Source organism: Abramis brama, assembly GCF_963993115.1.
Source record: "Abramis brama genome assembly, chromosome: 20".
NCBI lineage: Eukaryota > Metazoa > Chordata > Actinopteri > Cypriniformes > Leuciscidae > Abramis > Abramis brama.
In genome coordinates, this window is record NC_139982.1 from 3437276 (window position 1) to 3456062 (window position 18787).

Sequence of the window (18787 nt, forward strand, 5' to 3'; positions counted from 1 at the left end):
TACCTCTATACGCTGCTGGGATCAGTGTGTGTGTGGCTTTCAGCAGCTGATGTAAAAGCTAACCTCCCTGAAGACTTCTCTGATTTCCCAGACACACAGGTCATCATTGACTGCACTGAGATCAGATGTCAAACACCATCCTCACCACTTCTCCAAAGTGAAATGTACTCAAATTACAAGTCTCACTGCACAATGAAAGGCCTCATTGGAATAGCTCCTCATGGTCCAGTGACATTCGTCTCTCAGCTTTATGCTGGGTCAGTGAGTGACAGGGAGATCTTTAAACAGTGTGGGATAACAAAAAGACTGACAGAAGACATGGCAGTTATGGTTGATAAAGGCTTTCTGATTAGTGACTGTGTCAATTGCAAAGTGTACTGTCCACCATTTCTGTCCAGGGGAAAGCAGATGCCTGCACATCAGGTGAAAGAAACGCAGGCAATAGCGAGACTGCGTGTGCACGTGGAACGGGTCATCAGGAGGATCAAACAAAACAAACTTTTTGATGGTGTCATCACACTTTCCCACAGCGTTAACATTAATCAACTTTTTACGGTTGCATGTCTGTTGTCAAATTATCAAAACAAGGCATTAGTTAAGACATGGATCAAATGAAATCAAATCTTAGATTACTTTTTATTTTAACTACTGGAATGCCTTTCCATATTTATGACTTACTCTAACTGTTAATGTTTCATTGCCATTCTCAAATGTTAACTCAATAAATGTTAACTCAATCTATGTTTATTTTAAGAACAAATTGTTATGACAAGCAAGATAAATAGAATTTACTGTAAATTAAACTGACATTGTACATATCAGAAAATGGAATTGAGCATAAGAAACAGACATTGTACAAATAAAACATTTAACATTTAATAACATGTTTGAGTGCTGTTTTACAGATTTATCTAATTTCTCTGACTTCTTTAAAATTTCAGTTATTACATTGACTATTTCATACAGTAAGTATTTACTGTAGATGCGCTGGACAAAATAATCCAGTTATTTCATTGACAGGTATTTTGGCATGTATGTGTAAAAGTAAAAATAATCCACCTTCTCTCTGATAACTTTGTGCACTGAAGTGTCACTGTAGATACGCTGAACAAAATAATCCTCCTGGGCCCACACCATGAAATCACACCACTGCATTCCTGAGACCAGTAGTTGTCCCTGCACTTGGTAATAGTAGGCATGGCTCTTTTTCAGGGTGAGAAATCCATGGTCCATTTGCAAATATTTGCAGTCAACAATGTTTTTGACATTAGGACATTTAATTTCAACAAGTCCAAACTGAGGATTGTCAGTGGGATCGAAAACTACGCCATCAGGGGATGCACCAAGCCAGGGAGCATTAGGATGGATGATTAAACCACAGGGTGAGTAGTTCACATTTTTCAACTTGCTGTATTCCACTGTTACCTCTGACTCCATTTCAGCACCTCTTCTCATCTCTGCTGTCTGTCGGGTTCCTCTGATGATTCGCTCTGCAAGGGACTCTGCAGAGCTTAGGCCTCTGACATGGCATATCTCCCGAAACCTGGAAGCGGTTACTCTTGATCTGCGAAGCTGATGCCAGTCAGGACAAGAGCTTTGCTCGCGTGTTGCCTCTTCAATTTTCTGAGCCGTATCTAATGGTGTGTTTAGACTTTGAAGGTGTAAGAGCTCCTCCTCAGTGCAAACAAACATGCATTTAGATGGAGCAAGATAATATCCTTCGAGAGGCAAAGGTGGAGTTGATGGGGCATCGTGTAGTGTGATGTACCGTGATGTTAAGACAGGCTGCTGGTAAGACAATACGCTTCCTTCCTGGACCAACCCGAATGCACTTTCAACAAGTGGCTTGTCAGGTGACATGTTCATGGTGGTAACAAGTGGCTTGTCCTCAGGGCTGTATTCTGCGTATGCCTCCTCAACTCTAAACATGCATGAATCTGGTAAAGGGCCCACCATCCCTCTGTAGAGTCCACTTCTGTAGGAACATGTTTAGCTGTATTATTGTTGATAACATTACATTTGTTATTGCTTTAATTACTATTTCTATAGTTTTTTACAATTTTTATGTATTATTTTAAATGCTTAAACACTTTAATAGCATAAAGCCTTGCAATGAAATGCAGCAAAGTATCTTTGTTATCAGCATCCTTGTAACAAAAAAAAAGAAAAAAATGTGGTTGCTGAACTTACCTCACTCCACCTTGTGCAGAACGATTTGCTACAGGTTTTGTGATGACCATGGCATTGATGGGGCCTGGTTTCACGCCCTGACAGACAAGTGTAAATAATCTTAGAGGGAAGAACAAAGCTGAAACTATAAACTTAAAATGCACTTTTAAAAGAATTCAGTTTCTACATAAAATTACCCTGCATAATGTAAAGAACATACTGTGAAAATGTAACCTTGATATCTTTAATATGAACTAAATAAGATCATGTCAAATATTGAAATCATGGTGACATAAATGGTCTTTGAACTTTGATGCTCCTGATGTCAAAATTACACTGAGATTTTAGTCTAAATTTCACAAGCAATGCCACATATTGTGATTATACTTTCTTATAAATAAGGCTAAATTTCTGATGTTAAATTACCATTGTTCGTGGTTTATGCCAGGATTGTTCTCTTTCAGTGCAGCTAAGCACAGGAGGTACAACAGATAAATTAAGCTGGGAATAATGGGCAGCCTGAAACAGCAAGGCAACCGTGTGATTGCACAAAGCAGTGCCTGCCACACATGAACACTTGCTGTGTGTTAGCACCACAGGTGAAACATCCCTGAGTCCAACCTAAAAAAAAAAAAGTATAATTATTAACTTGTACTTCTTGCTAATAAAGTCTAAGTTAGTAGCATGTTAAATTTAGTAGAACAATAACCAAGGTGGGCTTTGTAGGAGCAGAATACACTGTGGCTACTCTGGATTTATGCAATACTTCATACTGGAACCACACAGGTATCTAAAGAAATATGGATTTCAAATTCAGACTGACAACATTCTGATTCTTCTGCAAAACCTCCTTGTTATTTGTAATACTTCAAGAAAATGAACACATCGGAACACACATGAACAATTCAGAACTCACATTAAGGCATTTGAACACACTTGAACACCTGAACAAGAAAATGAACACATCGGAACACACATGAACAATTTAGAACACACACATTAAGGCATCTGAACACACTTGAACACCTGAACTGGTTTTGGAGAACGGTGAACCCTATGTCTCTAGCATACTATTAAATTGTGTGGTGCCTCATTCTTCCTCATTGACCTGTAACACAAGGCTCTAACGCAGACTTCCCCTGACAGCCTGTCTTTATTTGATACTGAAAGCAATAACACAAGCACATATTATGCAAACAATTAAGGCATTCCTGTTTGTTTACAGTTAGCTAACAGTTAGCACTGAAAGCTGATTAACATTAAATGTTGCTTACCTTCGTAACCGTGTATATACGAGGCTGCGTATAATTTAAAGCCTTTCTCCAGCTTGCTGGATGGAGCTTTGGTTGTTTTGCAAATACGATGCACGTCAGTAACGTTAATCCGTGGGAGATCTTGGAGACAGCGGGAGTAGAACGTAGCCATTGCTAAACCGGAACTGACTGAGCCCTATTGAAAAGAACGCGGAAGTAGGTGTGCAAGTAGCGTATTATACACAGAGTTTACACTACATCAACAGTAAATATGTGTTCACACAGTGATAAAAAGTTGTACAAAAATCTGTTTATGAAGAGAATGAGTCAGTGTTTCAATATGATCATCATGTTTTAGTTGTAATATATGATTCCTGTCAATCAAACTGAACAGACTGCATTCAGTCACTTCTGCTGTCTGGACGTGATGCTTTCCATTTGAGACACAGAAACTTTTATAAATTAATTATGTATTAATTATGATTTTCATAACATTTTCATATTTACACCATTGCCTATAAATGTAAGGATTATGTAACAATTAGTGTCAGAACGACTGATTCTTGATCTTGATCTTTTTTATGATATTTTTATATAATAAAGTTTTTAATCTCCTATAAATGATCAGTTTGTCTGCGCTGCTTCACTAAAGCAGAAGTGAAAGTGTTCCAGTCCAGATCATGTAACCAATCAGAGAGTGAGACTGAAACCCCATTTGCATTGTCAGGGTGGAGTGATTGTGATCCTCTCAGAATAGAGCAGCTCTGTCTCCAGAGACCATGTTCAAACCCCAAGAGCTTTATTTGACATTTACTGCTACATCAACCTTCTGAAAAGCACCTGCATCTTCATCTGTTAGTTGAATGATGTTGTCAGACACAAAGTGAACTTGTTGAGAAGCTTTATTGAATGTTGCAGCAAACACAGCAGATTGAAAGATCACACACACACACACACACACACACACACACACACACACACACACACACACACACACACACACACTCTTTCAGTATAGAGTTGTAAATCACTACAGCTGCAGCACTAGACTCATGTGAATCCTGCCTGACACAGGACACTCAGATACGGCTCATCTTCAGGAGAGAAACATCAGCACTCAGAGCTCTTGTGGAACGAGACCTCATGAGGAGCTCCATCATGTGTTACTCTGCAGACGTACAGCTCTCCCGCTTCCCAGCGTGCTTTGCTGAGGGTCAGGACGCTACTGCGGCTGTAGCGGCCGTCCTGCTGGCTCTCTGCGCTGGTCAGAACCCCCTCGGTGACCTCTGACCCGTCCAGTGTCCAGCTCACCAGCGCCCCCTGTGGAGAGTAAGAGCTGAGCAGGCAGAGCAGTGCGGCTGAGTCTCCAGAGATCTGCAGAGAAGAGGGCGGCAGCAGAGACACTGAGGGTTTCACTGTGGGACCAGCTGCAGGAGACAAACACAACACATTCACACACACACACACACACACACTTTGTTTAAAGCTTTCATACATATTGCATTATAAAAGTAGTTTAATGCATTAATTATGCACTGCTATATACATTAAAATGCATGTATGATCTAATCAATAAGTGTAACAGCAGTTATAACACATATTATCTATTATCAGGCCGATCTGACTGCTTTAATTCCAGCAATTATTCACTCTGAACATTAATATCTTAAATTTTGAGATATTCTCCTGAACTGAAAATGTAACTCAATTTCAAACAGAGTTAAAACACAATTGAATCATACAGAATGAACAAAACACTGAATTATAAGCACAACATGAGCAAAAGAGATTCAGTATCATTGACTGAACTACAGAAAGAAGCAACATTTACATTCTGATGTCAAATCTCTTTTTCCATGTATGATTTCTACAATAAAAGATGAACTAAATATGAACTCAGTGTAGAAATAAATGAAGGAAAAACAAACCTGTAATAAACTGATTAAACTCATGAGACACAGTGTGGAAATATGTTTAGAATTCCTTTTTTGTTGAAAGGAATAATGTTATTCTTATAATAATGTCATTGTTTTAGATTAAATAAGTATACAACAATATCAGTAACACTTTATTTAAAGCCTTTATACATATTGCATTATAAAAAGTATTTTTAATGCATTAATTATATATTGTTTTACACATTATGATGCATGTATGATCTCATCAATAATTGGACCCAAAGTTTTAACACATTATAATATTATCTATTCATTGTTACACCTCCAAAAAATTATAATACACTAAAACTCATGACAAACAACCAATTCTAGATGTAACAAGGAATTTGTAAATATTATAAACATTTTAACTTTGGTTACAGTTATTTATGAAAACATATATGATATTATAACATACGCTATTGATACCTTTATAATGCATTATACATAAAGGCTTTAAGTAAAGTTTGCCACAATATCTAATAATCATTATTATGAATAAATGTTGTTCTTGTTTCCACTGTAAAACACTTTCTGAAATCTAAATTGTATTTTTTTATTAGGTGATTAAATAGACAGACTTACCGATCACCAGTTTAGTTCCTCCACCGAATGTGTACCACAGTGATACAATCTAATGAAACGCTCGTACAAAAACCTCTATTCCACTCGAGTGAACACACACTCCAGCAGAGAGAGAGAAACAACACTTCAACACACTGATATTAGAAGATCCTCAGCTCTTCTCAACACTCACTCATTCAGATTTGACTAAATGCTTTCTGATATAACACTGTTTAAAGAAATATATTTGATGAGCTGTGACCTCTGAGGTGACCTTTGACCTCTTTGATCATGGATGATGTTGTGGAGTTTCTCATAATGATGCTTCTGTTCTTCATATGCAGATCAATCATCATGATTCACAGAAAAACCTGCAGCTTCAGACTTTAATCTTCAGTGAAAATCTCTTCCAATAATGAGTTTATTGAATATTAGAGCCAAAGTCAATAGAAAGTGTCAACAATGAAAATATAAAAGGTATTTTGCATGTTCTACACAGTCAAGCATGTTTTCATATTCAAGGTCTGTTCTAAAAGTATCTGGACTGGTTATGAATCTGTAACTCTAGTGTATATTAGTTTGTTATCAGCACAAGCTGTTGTAAATCCTGCCCACTTCTTTGCATTGTCAGCACATGCTTCAGTGCTCTGAGAGTGTTTATAGTGCTGTGAGTTTAACACTTCATGACTGAGAGCAGAACACAATCTTCATCATCACACAAGACTAAACTACAGCAATGAACACAATCAACATCTTCATCTGGACTCTGACTCTCTGTATTCAGGGTAAATATCTTGTATACAGATCTTGCAAAATAAACAATCACATCTCATTTACAATCATATTAATGACTAAACTGTCTAATTTCAGAGATCTGGGGACAAGTGACAGTGACTCAGAATCCAGCAATAAAACCCGTCAAACATGGAGAAACTGTTACGATCAGCTGTAAAACCAGTCAGCCGATTTCTGGCTGTAATGACTGTGTGTCCTGGTATCAGCAGAAACCTGGAGAAGCTCCTAAACTCCTCATATATCAGACATCATTCCGTTATACTGGAACTCCATCTAGATTCAGTGGCAGTGGATCTTACTATGGCAGTGATTTTACTCTGACCATCAGTGGAGTCCAGACTGAAGATACAGGAGATTATTACTGTCAGAGTTTCCACGTTATCAGTAGTAGCTATGTGTTCACACAGTGATAAAGAGTCGTACAAAAACCTCTGTCAGTCAGACGTCACAGTGACTGCACTGATACAGCTGAGAGAAACTGCAGCTGCTGATGGAGGATCACAAACTACACAATATCAAACCTTTCACACACTTTATTTAATATGATATGAATTAATTATTATGATGTAAGTAAACATGGAACATACAATCTAATATCTCTTACTTAACTGGACTAAAATGTGTAGAAAATGTGATAACACTTTAGAATACTGTTTCTTACTGCATAACTAATAAGGAATTACTGAAGAACTAATGGGTAATTCTTCATTAACTACTTCTTCACTACTGTTAACTACTAAGGAAGATGTGTTAACTAATCATTATGTAATATAATTTTATGATTGTGTTAAGTATCAGTTAGTTAATCAATAACTAATGAATTCTGTCATTCCTCCTGAAGAACTACTATTAATTATCTACTAATTAAGGTTCAAGAAAAATAACTATGAAGTAACTAATGAACAGTCATACAAACTACATTGAGTTGTGCCCTTCCTTATTTACTAATGTTCTTACAGTTTTTCTTGGTTGCTTAAACACATTTCTTGAAACTATGCCTCATATTCTCAAAACTGTAAACACAAATCCACAACGTCTCACCCAGTTCCCTAACATTAAATTTTCAGGTCAAAATGAAGCTCTACACTCAAAACCATTCACTCTTGCTGAAAAACCAAACCTTGCCCTCAGACATCACACACAAGCCCTCACAAACACACACACTACAACATAGTTAAAGTGAAACCCACAAAATCAAAATCCCAGAAAATTAGAATATTACATGAAATCACATAGTAATTACACAGTGATACCATGGTCACTGAACCAGGTTTTGGTTCTTTTGGCAGTGTGGGCAGGTGGAAATTCTGCTGGATAATGAAGGAAGCATGAAGTGCTCTGGAAATGTCCTGTTAGACGGCTGCGTTGACTCTGGATTTAATAAAGCACAGTGGACCAAAGTCCTCTTTTCTGATGAGAGCAAATTTTGCATCTCATTTGGAAACCAAGGTCCCAGAGTCTGGAGGAAGAATGGAGAGGCACACAATCCAAGATGCTTGAAGTCCAGTGTGAAGTTTCCACAGTCTGTGTTCGGCTGGTGTTGGTCCACTGTGCTGTCCACTCAACGCAGCCGTCTACCAGGACATTTCCAGAGCACTTCATGCTTCCTTCAGCAGACAAGCTTTATGGAGAAGCTTCCTTCATTATCCAGCAGGATTTGCACCTGCCCACACTGCCAAAATAACCAAAACCTGGTTCAATGACCATGGTATCACTGTGTAATTACTGTGTGATTTCATGTAATATTCTAATTCTGGGATTTTGATTTCGTGGGTTTCATAAGCTGTAAACCATAATCATCAAAATTATAACAAATAAAGGCTTTAAATATCTCACTTTGCATGTAATGAGTCTATATAATATATTAGTTTCACCTGTTAAGTTGAATTCTTGAAATAAATCAACTTTTTGATGATATTCTAATTTTATGACCAGCACCTGTATATGGTCTCCTTAGTAGGGTTCTCTTTCCCACTTCCTTTCAGTCGGATCCAATAAGTTAGTGCAAAACTCACTTACTCTATGGTGGCCAAGTTCAGTTCAGGGCTGCGTTTCCCAAAAGCATCGTAAGCCTAAGAAGTTCGTAAAAACGATCGTACGACTGATCTTAATATTATGGTCTGTTTCCCAAAAGCATCGTAACTTAAGTAGAACTTGAAAATCTTCGTAGAACTACGAGTGCTCTGGAGTAATCGTAAATCCCCAAGTGCATCGTAAGAAGACAGATTTATGAGGACACCTGCAGGACAACCGGCACTTTTATCTAGATTTAACAGATTATACTGCAAAGTGAGTACAAATATAAGGTTTTGATTGTACTTTTTTATTGTACACTTTATTGTACTTGTTTTTTGATTAAATGAATGTATAAATTAAATAATAAAAAAGGGAAGAAAAAATACACATCTAAATTAAATGAATGAACAAAAAATATCATAAAAGAACGAAGTAATGTGGGAAATATGCTTCAAAGACTGGATGAATAAAAAAAATCTGTCAATGACTTGCTGACGTGCATGAAAACCAGCCATGTATTGGGAATTTCTGTCACGGGATGACGAAATACAAAAGGTGCGAGGACTCAAGTGCGGGAGAATGATAATATTTATTAAAGAAAAACAAGTACAAAAACAAAACCCACGGGGGGGGGAAACAACTAGTAAAATACAAACCAAACAGAATAAAAACTTACAAGGGAATCACAGGGTACGGGAAACATTAGACAACGAACCGACACAGACTGCAAACAAGAGGGGACTAATAAAGGGAAACTGATCAAGGAGGAACAGGTGGGAGAACTCAAACAATAATCAGATAACAAGGGGGAGGGACCAGACAATGACATGAGCACATGGCCCAGAATAACAAAACACCCATGTGCAGCACAAGACAGGACAGGCATGTGACATTACCCCCTCCCTACGGAGCGGCTACCAGACGCTCCATCAGACCAGAGCGGGACGGGAGGGACAGACCAGGGCGGGACGGGAGGGACAGACCAGGGCGGGACGGGAGGGACAGACCAGGGCGGGACGGGAGGGACAGACCAGGGCAGAGACAGTCCATCAGGCGTCCAGGGCGGAGCAGACAGTCCATCAGGCGTCCAGGGCGGAGCAGACAGTCCATCAGGCGTCCAGGGCGGAGCAGACAGTCCATCGGGTGGCCAGGGCGGAGACGACCCCTCGGGCGGCCAGGGCGGAGACGACCCCTCGGGCGGCCAGGGCGGAGACGACCCCTCGGGCGGAGACGATCCCTCGGGCGGCCACGGCACCTCGGGCGGCCACGGCGGAGACAACCGGTACTGGAACAGACACCACCGGCTCAGGAACTGGAACAGACACCACCGGCTCAGGAACTGGAACAGACACCACCGGCTCAGGAACTGGAACAGACACCACCGGCTCAGGAACTGGAACAGACCCCACCGGCTCAGGAACTGGAACAGACCCCACCGGCTCAGGAACTGGAACAGACCCCACCGGCTCAGGAACTGGAACAGACACCACCGGCTCAGGAACAGGAACAGACACCTCCGGCTTTGGAACAGATACCACCGGCTCAGGAAGAGACACCACCGGTTCAGGAACAGATATCAGCGGCCCAGGAACAGACGCCACCGGCTCAGACACCACTGGTTCAGGAACAGATGCCACCGGCTCAGGAACAGGCACCACCGGCTCAAACACCACTGGTTCAGGAACAGATGTCACCGGCTCAGGCTCAGGAACAGGCACCACCGCCTCAGGAACAGATACCAGCGGCCCAGGAACAGACGCCACCGGCTCAAACACCACCGGCTCAGGCACTGGAACTGGCACCATCTTGTCCGGAGACACTGGCTCAGCGGCGGCCATCCTGTCCGGAGACACTGGCTCGGCGGCAGCCATCTTGTCCGTAGACACAGGCTCAGCGGTGACCATCTTGTCCGGAGACACTGGCTCGGCGGCGGCCATCTTGTCTGGAGACACCGGCTCGGCGGCAGCCATCTTGTCCGGAGACACAGGCTCAGTGGCGGCCATCTTGTCCGGAGACACTGGCTCGGCAGACGTGACCCTAACAGTCTCTGTGGCGGCCATCTTGTCCAAAGACACAGGCCCGGCAGACGTGATGTGAACAGTCTCTGGCTGGGCAGACGTGATGTGAACAGTCTCTGGCTGGGCAGACGTGACGTGAACAATCTCTGGCTGGGCAGACGTGACGGATCGCTGGGGTGGTGCAGGCAGTGCGAGCAGCTCGGGCGGGGCCAGTAGAGCAAGACGCCTGGGCGGTGCGGGCAGAGCAAGACGCCTGGGCGGTGCGTCAGGGACGGCAGTCACCTCCGGGATGGTCTCCGTGTTAGGAGCCACCAGACTCGGGACCACCGGAACAGGGACCACCGGAACAGGGACCACCGGCACTGGGACCACCGGAACAGTTACAGAGGGAGCCTTTCTCCTCCTCCTGTGTTTTGGAGCCACCGGACTCTGGACCACTGGCACTGGGACCACCGGCACTGGGACCACCGGAACAGTTACAGAGGGAGCCTTTCTCCTCCTGTGTTTTGGAGCCACCGGACTCTGGACCACCGGCACTGGGACCACCGGCACTGGGACCACCGGAACTGGGACCACCGGAACTGGGACCACCGGAACTGGGACCACCGACCTGGCAACTCTCTCCCGATGACGCACAAGACCCTCCACCATCGTCTCCAGACTGACCCGATCAAACGCTGATCGGATCAGCCAGTCCATCGGTTCGTCGAGCGCATGATTGAACAAGTCCTTAAGAGCCTCCTGGTCCAGATTCAGCCCCTCAGCTGCGCTGCTGAACCTCCGGCTGAACTCTCTTACCTCCGTCCCCTGCTGACGGAGGGAGACTAGCTCCTTGAATTGGAGAATCCGCTCCCATAGCGGACAGGAGACTGGTTGCGCCCCTCTTCTCCGCTGAGTCCTCATGTGGTCGGTTCGTTCTGTCACGGGATGACGAAATACAAAAGGTGCGAGGACTCAAGTGCGGGAGAATGATAATATTTATTAAAGAAAAACAAGTACAAAAACAAAACCCACAGGGGGGAAAACAACTAGTAAAATACAAACCAAACAGAATAAAAACTTACAAGGGAATCACAGGGTACGGGAAACATTAGACAACAAACCGACACAGACTGCAAACAAGAGGGGACTAATAAAGGGAAACTAATCAAGGGGGAACAGGTGGGAGAACTCAAACAATAATCAGATAACAAGGGGGAGGGACCAGACAATGACATGAGCACATGGCCCAAAATAACAAAACACCCATGTGCAGCACAAGACAGGACAGGCATGTGACAATTTCTTGCAGACCACCTTCCTTGATCTTTGAACACCCCCGGTTGCAGTTAGTATGCAATGTCCACCGAGATGTTTTGTTTTATTTGTATGGTGTCCTTTAAATCTGTTAAAAATAACATCTTTGTTTCGCTCTATCTCCTCTAAAATTAGGCCTACATTAATTTCATCTTTTTTGAAAGGTATCTTTTCTTGTTTGTTTTTTTCTTCATACATTTTGTCAGTAGGCTATCTCCGCCTGAATGTAGACTTTAGACTTGTCTTGATTGCTAATCCACAGATGACGATTATTAGGTTAAACCTAATAATTAAGGCTAAACGCTCAGAATACAATTTCATATAAGGTTATATTTCAGCACTTCGCAAATGGACAGCGACTCTTAAGTAGCACGTAGAGCGCGTTCTCGTTAAGTGCTTTTATGGGAAACACTTGTGGAATTGCTGCGAGCGTTCGTAACCTTGCACGTAGAGAGCGCTCTTAAGAGCTAAGATACATCGTTATCGGGAAACCTGGCGCAGTTCAGTTCATTTCAATTTTATTTATATAGCACGTTTAAGAACAACCATAATTGACCAAAGTGCTTAACCAAATTCAAAGATCAAAGAGATAATATGTGACCCTGCCTGTGAAAACCCAGCTAAAGTCATTTTTTTGTGATTCAATGTTTTCTACATAAAATCATCCTACATAATGTAAAGAACATTCTGTGAAAATATAACCTTGATATCTTTAATATTGACTGAGTAAGGCCATGTCAAAGATTTGCTAAAGTTCGGGCTCAGAAAATCATATTTTTGAGAAATTCCAATTTAAAAAAAAGTTATTTGTTAAAACTGCAACACAATTGATCCATAGTTATCCTGCATATGTGCCTTATAACACATTAAAGCTGAGATTCTCCTCTTTTTAGTGATATATGACACATCAGTGGAAAAATTCTTAAAGTTTTGTAAAACAGGTCTATTTATTATGATGTGCATGTCCAAAAAGCATAAACACATTGAAACGAATGGGGGTACCACAAGAGCTTGATCGTAGCAACAATTACCATGTCAATTCAGTGGAATGATTTGTATAACTTTATTAGTAAAATGTAATATAAGTGAAATGTCAATAATATATAAATTAAATAACATAACATTTCTCATTCTCTGAAATTATCATTCTCTTACTGGCCCACGGTGTAACTGAGTAAAAAAAAAATAATAAAAAAAAAAATTTTTCAGGGGATAGTTCACCCAAAAATGATTTACTCATACTCACCCTCATGTTATTCTGATCCTGTATACAGTAAGTTTCTTGCTTCTGTTAATAATACGATATTTTAAAGAATGTTGGTAATGAGACAGTTGACGGCACCCATTGACTTCCATAGGTGCCGCCAACTGTCTGGTTATCAACATTCTTTAAAATATCTTATTATTAACAGAAGCAAGAAACTTATACAGGATCAGAATAACATGAGGGTGAGTATGAGTAAATCATTTTGGGGTGAACTATCCCTTTAACAGGTCAGTCTCAAACTTTGTACACATTCTAAAATTGTCTAGATGCAAAATAAAATCCTGAGTGACAGCAACTCTCCCTCCTTGAAAAATAAAGAACACTTTTCCCCATTTAATTGAAATACTTGCAGTTGCAAGAGAAACTGATTTTCAGTTTCACATCTGGACTTCCAGCATTCGAAGCAAATTCTTCTTGCTGGTGTTCCCTATTCATGTTCGCCAGACAAATAGCTTGGGGTTCAATCACCAAAACTGGCTTGTCCTCCTCATCATCTTGGTCACTGCCTGAAAAAGCAAAGATCATTTTTTTCAATTCAAAGCAAGATACCTAAAAACATGATTGTGTAACATGCAAGAATTGGAAGTGGGTTTAATTACACATTTAAAATGGATAATGAAGCATTTTATATGAAAATATCAGAAAATATTTTTTCAGTTTAGTCAGACTGGATCTGATTAATTGAGGGGAGGGTGGTAAGCAGACTTCAATTCAGAGTGTAGCCTAATGAGACAAATAAACATCATGCCATAAACGTAATTAATTTAAACTGACTCAATCCCCATCAACAAATGTAATAAACATTTAAATCCACTATTTTTGCATCACAGATATGTGTTAGCATTACATTCGCTGGACACTGACAGTATACATTTACATATTTAGCATAAAAAAAAAAACTTACCGTCAAATTCCTCGTCAGTTTCGTCAAAGAATGTGTCCTGTTCATCATCACAATCATCCTCCAGAAAATAATCCGCAATAAAACCGGTTAAATCATAATTTGGGGCAATTCCACCGAGATTAATATCAAGCAAGCTGTTTAAGCAAGCAGCTATTTTTCCGTTCATGCTGTGCTCATACTTCGGTGTCGCCGGCGAAGCCATGGCCATGTCAGATGTCAAAACAACGCATTAACGTTACCATCCAGCAAATAACACGTAGCAGGCCAAAAATGTCTTTCAAATAAGTTTAATATTATTGGCAGAATACCAAGCTACAAAACAAATAAGCAGTTCTTAAAATATTGGCTATGACAAGAAAAAAATCACCACAGACATCTAAACGCGGCTGACATCTCTCTTTTTTTTTCATTGTGTTGACCTGATTACCGGTGCTCGCGGATTGATATTAAAGTCTGTCTTTAACTCTTTCTAATAGAAAAGACACAGAAAACAAGTTCCTGAACCGAATGACATACGAATCAGCAGTGTTGTTGCGCGAAATAAACCCAGAGACGATTGAAATCAATGTTTAGGAAGCCCACGTCCGTTTTTTTTTTTTTTTTGCGCAAAAGTACAACGTAGTGTCAATAAAATCATTAATTTCAGTATTTATCATGTTATAAATGAAAATGTAAGTATTGCATCTCAAAACTATTGGTATAATCTATCATTTACAGCAATAAACGCACATGGACTATTTTTGTCATTTTTATGGCTATGACTACTTTGACGCTCGTTAACTCATAATTCGATTCTGCGACTTTAGCCGGGGTTTCACAGGCGGGGTCACATATACACAAACAATACACAATATACATTACAAAAATAACCACCAGTAGGTCAAGATATCAAAGCTCAACTTGAATTGAAAGCCAAGGCATAGTAATGGGTCTTAAGCAAGGACTTGATTGTTTCAATGGTCTGAGCTTTCTTTACATGAATAGGTAGACTATTCCAGAGGTTTGGAGCAGCCACTGCAAAGGCTTGGTCACTTTTGTTTTTTAACCTGGATCTGGGCACATCGAGGAGCATCTGATCGGAAGACCTCAGTGCTTTGACAGGTGTGTGGACATGTAAGAGCTCCGATAAATAAGACGGCGACAACCCATTTAAAAATTTTAAAACAATTAATACAATTTTAGATTCGATCCTGATGCAAACAGGAAGCCAGTGAAGCGTGGCAAAAACAGATGTAATATGGTCGCGCTTTTTGGTCCTGGTTAAAAGTCGAGCTGCTGCATTCTGGACTAACTGTAACCGACGAAGGGATGACTGATCCAATCCAAAGAGTTACAGTAGTCTAAACGGGACGTAATAAATGCATGTATGACTCTTTCAAAGTCTTCGCGTAGCAGATATTGCTTGATCTTAGCCAAAAGCCTCAGCTGGAAGAAACTGGTTTGGCCAAGCTTATATATCCTATTACCTCCAGGCAATAGCGCCCTCAAGCTACTCTTAGTAGTAATACTGTACATGAAATAAAAGATTGGCTTCATTCAAATTTTCTAAAACTTAACATGGACAAAACTGAGATTATTTTCACTGGACCCTCATCACTCAATAATAAAATTCCTACCAACTTCACCTGTGAGATCGCTGGCTCTCTTATCAAACCATCTAGTACTATTAAAAATCTTGGTGTAATTTTTGATTCTTCTCTATCTTTCCACATTAATTCTATCACTAAATTGGCATTCTTTCATCTACGTCGTATCGCTCAGCTCCGTCCCTTTATCAGTATCTCAGATGCTGAAACTGTCGTCCATGCATTTGTCACCTCACGTCTTGATTACTGCAATGCACTTTTCATCGGCCTATCAGCTAGCTCCATTTCCAAATTACAATACATTCAAAACTCTGCTGCCAGACTAGTCACCCACACCAAGCGTTCTGCACATATTTCCCCAATTCTGCATGATCTTCACTGGCTTCCGGTGGCTTACCGCATCAAATTCAAAATTCTCCTTCTCACTTTTAAGTCTCTGCACGGCCTGGCTCCCCCCTATCTCTGTAACCTGCTTCTCCCCTACACCCCTACTCGCTCTTTACGAGCCGCAAATTCCAGCCTTCTCGTCGTCCCTCGGCATCGCCTTGCTTCAATGGGGGGCAGATCATTCAGTGTTGTTGCGCCCACATTGTGGAACTCTCTCCCCCGATCACTCTGTTCTGTTAACACTATCTCTGAATTCAAATCCATGCTCAAAACTCACCTATTTTCTGAATGTTATCATTCTTAATTTTCCATTTAATTTATTTATTTTTTTATTTTTTTATTTTTTATTCAAAGTTATATCTGTTTGTATTCTGCTGGTTGCCGCCCCATCTACCCAATTTTCACTTACTGTACTTGCACTCTCAACTGCCTACTGTTGTTCTGTTTGCTGTCTTTGTCAACTGCCTTTATTGTTGTTTGTTTATTGTAAAGTGTCCTTGAGCTCTGGAAAGGCGCTATATAAATAAAACTTATTATTATTATTATTATTAAAGTATAGATACCCCAAATTTCTACTTAAGTAAGGTAACAAAGTATTTGTACTTCGTTACTTGACACCTCTGGTGGTCCAGGTAGCTGCATAAAAAATGGTTGTCATTCGCAAGGCTACTTTTACTTTTATACTTTAAGTAAATTTCCAAGCCTGTACTTTGTTACTTTTACTTGAGTAGAGAAGTTAAATTAGTACTTCTACTTTTACCAAAGTATTTTTTAACAAGTATCTGTACTTCTACTTGAGTACGGGAAGTGAGTACTTTTGCCATCTCTGCAAATGGGGGACAATCGACTTCGTCAGCTGGTTCTTCTGGCGTGAGTTTTGTTTTAGGGGAGAAAAAACAAAGGAGAAACAAAGATTATGGGTGATCTTCTTTCTCAATATTCCACTTTCGTGTCTGCCAAGTTTCAGCTACAGAAGCACATATCATCCGGTTGGAGAAGCTTGCTCGCTTTCATTGGCTATCATGGGTGACACATCAGAGGCAGCCCTAACAAGAGAAGGAAATATTAAACATTTGATATGTATGATTTGGGATTGAGTGGGCTCTGACGCGAACAGGCAGTAAAATAACCATAATGACACACAATTGAGGAGTTTTTGGACAAAAAATTATTTGCGACAAGAAGTGAATTGGGACACAACCTCGACCGCTTGGGGGTGCAAATCTAATTTTCAAGTGTGTGGCCAGCCTAATTTCAGAGGAACTAGACTACAGCAAACTCTGAACCAGACTATTTAAACGTTGAGCAAGGAATCAAACACACCGGATTCAACTCATCGGATCATCAGTAGAGACTCAAGACCTGAAATGTTTGTGCCAGATTAGAGACATTGTAAGGGAACCATTGATCTAGAGTTTCATGACTGAACTCAATATATATATATTTTTAACTGTGTGTATTTAAGTGTAAATGTGTATGTCAGTATCTTTAATGTTACTGTGCCTCAGCCATTCAAAGCCGTTCTTTTAACCCTGTCAGTAAAGCTGTTTGACTCTGATGAGTCTGAGGTGAGTCTGTATCTCGTCCTGATCTCTCTTCGGTCTCGTCGTGAGCTCACAGTCTACAGCAGCTTTTGCATTCAGAGGGTGTTCCCCATCGAGGAACTCGCGATGCGTCGATGACGCTTTGGGAACGCCTCCTGCGTGATTGCGTCTGAAGCATCTATGTCAGCTAGTCCAATGGCGGGCATGAGCTTCACAGGCAGGTGACGTCATGACCAGGAAAGGATAAAAGCACATCCGGTGCAACCGGCACTAGCTTCTGTTGCCTCAGCAAGCGATCTGTGTCAAACCTGTCTGTCATATTTACTGTTGTCTGTCGTACAAAGTTTATATTATGGCGAAACAAATCTTCAAGTCCTGTGTTCCTCCCTGCCCGCGTTATTTAACGGGTGGGGATACACACGAGCTTTGTGTGATTTGTTTGGGAGTGGAGCATGCGGTATCAGCTTTTGAGGGGGCTGATTGCCAGCATTGTGAGAAGCTGCCGCTTTGCACGCTCCGCTCCCGTCTGTCACTTTTCGAGGAACGTGGTGAGGCTCACGAGCCTCAGGGTGCTGGACCCGCTTCTGCTGAGGCAGAGCGGAGAAGGCATTCCTGGGGATCGCAAATAGATCTCTCAGCGGGGTTGGAGACGGATCCGAGGACCCTTTCTCCTCCCTTACCTGGGAGATCCATCGCTCAATCTCCGGTGTCGGAAGCCCGCCCTGCGGCTTCTTCCGCCCGGAGAGAGAGCCCAATGCTGCAGTACTCTTCCTCCGAGGAGGTGGATGTGCTCACTATTGAAGGTGACACAAACAGGGGGAAGAGGAATCGCCATCTCTTTCCCTAGCACATGAGGAGTTGATGGATGTGTTATCTAGAGCTGTTGAAAAGTTACACATATCATGGCCACTAGAGAAACAGGGCGCTCGTCCCAAAAGTAAATTAGACGAGCCTTTCCTGCCATCTAATATTTCACCTCCATCACGGAGCCTGCCTTTCGTTCCCGATCTGCACAGTGAGCTGTCTAGATCGTGGAACAAACCATACTCTT

The 18787-nt window shown here is 41.2% G+C and overlaps 1 protein-coding gene and 1 long non-coding RNA gene across 2 annotated transcripts in view; both read right to left on the reverse strand.

Annotated features, from left to right (window-relative positions):
* LOC311071453 overlaps positions 1-18787 on the reverse strand; it is a 184819-nt gene that overhangs the window by 69341 nt on the left and 96691 nt on the right. The window lies entirely within an intron of this gene.
* LOC311071055 (uncharacterized protein) lies at positions 898-3050 on the reverse strand. The gene is made up of 3 exons (XM_084095267.1): positions 2596-3050; positions 2191-2267; positions 898-1975 (listed from the first exon to the last, which is right to left on the reverse strand). The coding sequence occupies exons 1-3, from the start codon at positions 2596-2598 to the stop codon at positions 1006-1008; spliced, it is 1050 nt and encodes a 349-aa protein (XP_083951393.1). The 5' UTR covers positions 2599-3050; the 3' UTR covers positions 898-1005.